Source organism: Mya arenaria, chromosome 3 (genome assembly GCF_026914265.1).
Source record: "Mya arenaria isolate MELC-2E11 chromosome 3, ASM2691426v1".
Lineage (NCBI taxonomy): Eukaryota > Metazoa > Mollusca > Bivalvia > Myida > Myidae > Mya > Mya arenaria.
The window spans coordinates 1,862,595-1,870,876 of NC_069124.1; the positions used below are offsets into that span (position 1 = coordinate 1,862,595).

The window sequence follows — 8,282 nt, forward strand, 5'->3', positions numbered from 1 at the left end:
GTACGCGGGTTTCTTCGGTCATGTTAAATACTGGCGTCATGGGTACGCTGGTGTCTATGGTCAGATTAACTACTGGCGTCATGGGTACGCGGGTTTCTTCGGTCAGGTTAACTACTGGTGTCATGGGTACGCTGGTGTCAATGGTCAGGTTAACTACTGGTGTCATGGGTACGCTGGTGTCTATGGTCAGGTTAACTACTGGTGTCATGGGTACGCTGGTGTCTATGGTCAGATTAACTCCTGGCGTCATGGGTACGCTGGTGTCTATGGTCAGGTTAACTACTGGCGTCATGGGTACGCTGGTGTCAATGGGTGGTTAACTACTGGCGTTATGGGTACGCTGTTGTCAATGGTCAGGTTAACCAGTGGATGGATACACTGGTGTCTATGGTCAGGTTAACTCCTGGCGGCATGGGTACGCTGGTATCTATGGTCAGGTTAACTACTGGCGTCATGGGTACGCTGGTGCCAATGGTCAGGTTAACTACTGGCGTTATGGGTACGCTGTTGTCAATGGTCAGGTTAACTACTGGCGTCATGGGTACGCTGGTGTCAATGGTCAGGTTAACTCCTGGCGCCATTGGTACGCTGGTGTCTATGGTCAGGTTAACTCCTGGCGGCATGGGTACGCTGGTATCTATGGTCAGGTTAACTACTGGCGTCATGGGTACGCTGGTGCCAATGCTCAGGTTAACTACTGGCGTTATGGGTACGCTGTTGTCAATGGTCAGGTTAACTACTGGTGTCATGGGTACGCTGGTGTCTATGGTCAGGTTAACTCCTGGCGTCATTGGTACGCTGGTGTCAATGGTCAGGTTAACAACTGGCGGCATGGGTACGCTGGTGTCTATGGACAGGTTAACTACTGGCGTCATTGGTACGCTGGTGTCTATGGTCAGGTAAACTCCTGGTGTCATGGGTACGCTGGCGTCTATGGACAGGTTAACTACTGGCGTCATGGGTACGCTGGTGTCAATGGTCAGGTTAACTACTGGCGGCATGGGTACGCTGGTGTCTATGGACAGGTTAACTCCTGGCGTCATGGGTACGCTGGTGTCTATGGACAGGTTAACTCCTGGCGTCATGGGTACGCTGGTGTCTATGGACAGGATAACTACTGGCGTCATGGGTACGCTGGTGTCTATGGTCAGGTAAATTAATGGTGGTATGGGTACGCTGGTGTCTATGGTCAGGTTAACTACTGGCGTCATGGGTACGCTGGTGTCTATGGTCAGGTTAACTACTGGCGTCATGGGTACGCTGGTGTCAATGGTCAGTTTAAGTACTGGCGTCGTGGGTACGCTGGTACTTGGAATCGCCTTGATAGTGCATGGGTCAAATCTTAACACTTAAATCCATTTGGTTTTCTAAATTGTAATTTGTGGTACGGATCGGCATTCGCCGAACATTTAAATTGGTAAATTAGAAGACAGCTATTTTTTATTAAGTGGTCAACATTATATTTCGTCAAATGAGAAGGCATTTTTCTTACGTGATTTAACACATTTATTTCAGTAAATTAGCGGTCAGCCATTATTGATTTTAATAAGATGAGGCGATAGATATAACAGTGGGTTGCCGAGTTAGTGGGTAGTCTACATACTATAATTTAGACCACTAAAAATCTAATAGATTGTTAGTAGGTAATTACACAAAATAAATGTTAATGTGACTGCTTCGCATCAAAGCATTTATATTTGTAAGTACGTACTAGTAATCTCTAAGTGTTTTAGTGGTCTAAACGCGTCGCATCAAACCATTTATTTCTGTGAGTACATACTAACAAACTTTTACCATTACTAATCGGTTATTTCAAACAGAGACTGGATCAATTATTTTGAACACTAAGATGGTATATGTATGTTGATATGCACTTTATGAAATAAAGTGGTCGTCTGGCTGAGCCGGTCCTCACATAATTAATTATTAATTAATGCATATAACTTTAACCTATACTTACATGAACATTAATCCATTGTACGCCGTCTGCCTATCCTTTTACATGTTCAATGTGACCATTTGTATGTTATACTTTCCGACCATCTTTTTGTTATTCATACCACTGACAGAACCTGAAGATATGGTCGCGTCGTCGTACCATTTTCGTGGCGAAAAAAACGAATACATGTAAACGAAATGGAAGAAATCGGCCATCATATGTCGTGCGGGAGAAGTAGGTTCTATTTTTTGACAGCGAAAAGATTGGTACTTGAGCCTAGTACCGTTCTCTCTCGTGTTATTGACCAGTATACTACCAAGCGCCCAGGTACCGGGGAAAGCGATATCACATTGTTACCCGCGCATCGCTCTGCACTGGTTGCAGATCTTTTGCAACAGCACAATCTCCAAGCTTTGCCTCATCCACCATATCTCAGACCTCTCACCTTGTGAATTCTGGTGGAATACCCAAAGCAGGTCCAGTCTACGCGGGGGTCGTTTTAAGACGCAGAGTGACTTTCGAAGAGCCCTATTCTGTAGTGTATACACATAACAGCATAATAACAGTTTATACTGGATTTCGCGGCTCAAGACATGAGTAGATGACAAACGGGGGGGGGGGGGGGGGGGGGGCGGGGGACCTTGAGAGACCGGAATCAAGGCATTTTTTTAATGTCAGGACACATGTTGTAACGGCGACGCGCCGCAGTTGCCACTATTTATAAAACATTAGGCCGACAAGATCTTACTCCTCATACCTTGCTTGCTTACCCACTTAGCGTACTTATAAATGAGAGTGTAACACTCTCACCTTGCGTACATATCCTTGCGTACCAAATAACCCTTCTTCATTCCGAATCCTGTGTAACAAATACTTCTAAGCGATTTGAGAATCCGTGTACCGATTTTGCCAACTATTTTTTGATAATATTGAATTGTTTATGCACATGATAAGGTTTATATTTTATCCAATGCCTAATAATTAGTCCCTGCATACCGCGTCCCACTCTCTCGAGTCCCGACAACTGCCTTATAAGCCTCTTATTACCGCGTGCATAAAGGAGGATCGCGGTTACACCCTCGTCTATTCATTTAGCAGCGAGTGTGCAGGCATGTTACATAATATATGTTTGAGCACGGTACATATAAATCGTTTAATGTAAAAAGGAAGATGGGATTACATTCAATATAAGAGATATGTCTCAAGAAGCCGCCAATCGCATTCATCACAGCGTCTATACGGTGTTGCCATTCTGGCTGAACAAATACTCGAACTAAGCTCTTCCAGTCATTATCAAACATGATATCAAAATGTCACTATTAATCTTAATTTTTAAATCGAATCATGACAGTTGTATAACCACAAACAGCAATATGAATTGCGAACTAACGAGAATAAGACGATGATAACCCCACTTGAGCGACTTTGGCCATGTCATCACTCAGTTGTTTGTCCGAGGGGATACTGTCCGAATCTTGGGTCAGTGTCGCCTGCTGTTCACTTCGCAACCGAAGGATAATAAAGGAATGTCTGTATTGATAAACTTATAGTTATAGACATAAAACTTCAGTTTGTTGTTTCAACTATGTGTATTCCTTAATTCAATACAATACATCAGCGTACGTGCGTGCGTGCGAACGTGTAATACCAGACCACAATGTGTGGACTTATTGTTGCAAAGGCTTTCATGTCTCAAGTTGTTAAAGAATAAAGCTTTTATGTGTTTGTACTTTAATGAAATCATTATTAGCAGATCTATATGGTGTTTGAAATATAAGTGTCTGTGCTAAGTGGCCGAACAAACTACAAAAGAAATTAAGTTCTGTGTCCTTTTACAAAAATGTTCTTACGCCTAATGAGCCGGAAGACACTATACATCAAAAGTAGTCCGGAAAAGGCAATTGTCAAAATCAGAACTATGGACAACAGTGTGTCTCCTCTATACGATAGCTTGAACCGTAAACTGGTATTTGTTCTAGGCATTATAGTTTTATTGTTCTTTGTTAAGTTCTGTATATGCTTTCTTGTAATTCATAGTGATTTAAAGAGATTTATCAGTGAAATTTAATAAAATTAACTGAAATTTAATTGAGTTTCACTGGTTCAAACATTTAATATTTTTTTCTGTTTTGAAATTTTAGCCCGTCCCACTTCCAAGTCAGCGCGCACAAGGCTGGGACACAGTTTCTCAGTCAAATATTTTACGATCTTAAACTAAACAAAACAAATGGACGAAAAAGAACATACTTTCTCATCGACTGTTTCTGTTACATTTTTTTCCTTCTAAACATGAATTTCTTTAAAAAAAATATATATATAGGTCATTAGAAGTTCAATGTTCCGAAGGTCTCCTTCAAACAATTATTTTGGAAAATAAATCGCTTAAAATCAATAGCTAAGTTTTTGTAGATCCTGGAACTCAGGTAAAGATAGAGGAATGAACAAACTTTACATTTCGAGAGTAAACGCGAAAATGTAGTATGACCTTTTTAATTTAACGACACATAGAACATTTTCGCTTTAACTCTAGTATCAGAAGTACTCTGGTACACTGCCAAAGCCTAACTGGCTTATCATACAACGAGCGGAGCCAAAAGAGAAACGCCCAAACTGTGAACGTTGTTTTTTGGCAGGACTTCAGTTCGATATGTTTTAAAGGTAACTGCTCAATAGTCCGATGAATTCCAGCGATTTTTGTCTGGGAAATACAGTTTTTGGCTGGAGGCCTACTGCATGTGCTATTTAATCAAAGCTTGTCTGTGTAAGTGTCTAATCTACTGCAAAGATCTAGGAAATTATTACATTCTCTGTTCATTAGGGATAGTGGTATGAATTCCTTCAAACTTATTAAAAGCATCGGCATAATTCTAGTTTCATGGCTTGGTTATGTCTCATCAATACGTGATGAAATACATAGCTACAAGTTTGAGGTACCTGGATAAAAGCATTCTTCAGTTATTGAACGAAATTGGATTTCAAGCTCAAGGTCACCACGCCCTTGACTTTTTACCAGCTGACGTCAAAAACGTTAGGGTGCTGGTCAAGTTTGAGGGATCTCTAGCAACTTCGAGGTCTCTAGGCCGAAACGTTTTTCAATTATTGATAGCAAACGGCGTATTTTCAGTTTACGTTCATAACGACAATGACCTTTGACATAAAGACCATAAAAGCAATTATGGTTCATATGCTGGTAATGACCAATCATAATACCAATTTTGAGATCCCTAAGCCAAAGTGTTCTCCAGATATTGAATGTAAATCGATTTTCAACTGAAGGTCACCACGACCTTGACCTATGACCCACTGACCTCATAATCCACAGAAAGCATATCATGGTCATGGCCTACCTACCTAGAGAGTTTAAGATCCCTGGGCATAGGTGTTCTTCATATATTGATCGGAAACCGTGGGGACGGACGGATGGAAGGACAGAAGATCAGATAACTATATCAGTGTGTGTATACCACTTGATAAATTGCGTCATAAATGCTTTCGGGCATAAAAATCCCACGTCCTATAATGCACCAGTCAATTGTAACCACGCCCCCCTCCCCCAAGGTCCGTGGAATAGCGGGGACTTTGACTTTCGGTCCAGCCAAGCCCGGGTAAGATCCCCGTCCTGCGGGGACAAACTGCTGGTAAAATCCCCGACAAATGCCCCCGCACCCCAGTGCCATTTTGGGCGCAAAGACAAAATCACCGCATTCATCCGGCCTTGCGGGGCCACCTGAAAGGTAAAAACACGGCCCATTTCCCCGGCTATCCCCGGTATACCACCGGACCTGGGTGGCGTGGTTACAATTGACTGGTGCATAATACTAACGATAATAAACTATAAAGTGAAATGTTTTAAGTGATGAGATAAGTGTGACGCTAGCTTTTGATGAATAAGGGAAGTTCTATACTCTTCCAGTTTATAGCCGATATGAAAACAAAAACTGAGCGGATATTCATAAAACATCTTAAGTTTTTTCTTGAGTCGACTTCCTAAAATGTGCATGGTCAAAATAAGAAAAATACAGGTTTTATAAACATAAAGATATATATTAATATACTCATAAATTAAACCCAAATAAAACATATAATAGTCATAAAAATTCGTGCACGTGTGAACATATAGTGTAATATACGTGTATGTATCGTGTAGCTTAATATTGTCAAGGTTTTATACACATACATAAATATTTAAGAACACTCAAAAAAGGATGGTTTGTATAATGATTATTGTATCTTATACAACATGTAGTAAATGCATTTTTCTTTATAGGCAGATACTTTTACCAAACATTTGTTGGACAATGTAAACAGTGCTTTAAATGGACTATCTAAATAATTTGCTAAGAGAAAAACAATCTAAACATGACAATTGCAATGCGATGCAATTCTGTTTCAACAGAAGAGCTTCAACTTGATTCTTTATCTGCCCGTCTTCAATCGTAGGGCGCATATACGGTATTATTAAATGAACATAACAACAAAAATGTTAAAACTAATTGCTTTCATTAATGTGTATATTCTTTCAAGATTATGTAATGCACGTGGACAACAAAATGATGCCAGGAAAATCTCATTCCTGAGCCTTGAACTGTGGAAGCCGTTCATAACTTGCATCCGTGCATTTGTACTTATTTTAAACCATTTAAGCGCAGCCCATAAATCCAAACGGAAATGATTATTGGCGAGAATACCCACCTTCAACAATAATTGAGGAAAATATGAACAGGATGCCTCTTGTTTTAAGAGATTGGTTCGTGTGTAAGAATGCCGTTCTCTCATCTTCAGACTTGGCAACCAGCCGCCGCCAGCTCCGGGGGTTTCCGGCGCTCACGGGAGGTATTCCGCAGTACGGGATGGCTTTACGTCGGAATAATGAAGACCGAGTGGCACGTGTCTGGTCGGTCGGTTACCGGGGCGTTTCCGGTCGGTCGGTTACCGGGGCGGGTTGGGGAACGACCCTGGCGTCCACTGTTGGCAACCGTTGTCATGCATTTGGAACAGAAAAAAGTTGCAGCATGAATTCTCAGTATACATTTATGTGGATATTATGAATACGGATCAGCGTTTGATGTATATTTTAATTTATCAAATTATTAAAATCAAGTCTATCGATAACCTGTGTTGCAAAAATGATTAAAGGGTCGTCTTACAGAATAAGTATTACATACAGCACTGATGCTAGTCCCAAAATCAAAGCTTAAGATAATAAAACAATATTATTTAGCATTCTACTATAGATCTCCAATCCAGTTTAAGGTAAATAGTTATAAAACATCAGATGCGCTGACCTGTATTAACAGCATTCAGTTAAGAAATGTTTGGTTGGATGTTTGCCATGCCTGTACATTAAATATATCATGATCGAAATTCCTGGTAAATATTTATTCGATCAATGAAAAGGCAATTTCAAGAGATAACGGAAGTATAGCTAATGACGTCAAGCATTTTTTGGTTTCCTTGGCAGCACATACTAAACAAATGCGTTGTCACGTTTTGAGTTTATTGGCCAAAAATAAGGAAACTAATTAATGAAGTTGTACCATTTCATTATCACGCATCTATAGGTTTTGCTTGTACTCTGTACTGTACAGAATGTATCAACGATCAAAGTCGGTTTTCACCAGGGAAAACATGTACAGCAATTGAAATAAATATTAAATTTTATAATGCAGTTTTGTTAATAACAAAAAATCAAAGCTTCAAAAACATGAAATAACGTTTTATGCGCTGACCTTCCCGATATATTAAAGATTACTGCAACTAGGCCGATTTATTATTTCTTTTTCTTCTTTGGAATGTCGTAATTTCATTTATGTTTCGACACCAGTTTCAGCAGTTATACGAAAACTTTTGCAAAGTGGTAATATGGTAAAACGTGGTTATGTCCGGTAATAGCTCAGTGTGTCCGGTAATAGCTCAGTGTGTCCGGTAATAGCTCAGTGAGTCCGGTAATAGCTCAGTGTGTCCGGTAATAGCTCAGTGTGTCCGGTAATAGCTCAGTGTGTCCGTTAATAGCTCAGTGTGTCCGGTAATAGCTCAGTGTGTCCGGTAATAGCTCAGTTTGTCCGGTAATAGCTCAGTGTGTCCGGTAATAGCTCAGTGTGTCCGGTAATAGCTCAGTGTGTCCGTTAATAGCTCAGTGTGTCCGGTAATAGCTCAGTGTGTCCGGTAATAGCTCAGTTTGTCCGGTAATAGCTCAGTGTGTCCGGTAATAGCTCAGTGTGTCCGGTAATAGCTCAGTGTGTCCGGTAATAGCTCATGTCCGGTAATAGCTCAGTGTGTCCGGTAATAGCTCAGTGTGTCCGGTAATAGCTCAGTGTGTCCGGTAATAGCTCAGTGAGCTAAT

The 8,282-nt window shown here is 40.7% G+C and overlaps 1 protein-coding gene across 1 annotated transcript; it reads right to left on the reverse strand.

Moving 5' to 3' along the window:
- Positions 1 to 353: 353 nt before the first annotated feature.
- On the reverse strand, positions 354 to 1,253 carry LOC128228006 (melanoma-associated antigen E1-like). The gene has a single exon (XM_052939015.1). The coding sequence runs from the start codon at positions 1,251 to 1,253 to the stop codon at positions 354 to 356; it is 900 nt and encodes a 299-aa protein (XP_052794975.1).
- Positions 1,254 to 8,282: the final 7,029 nt, after the last annotated feature.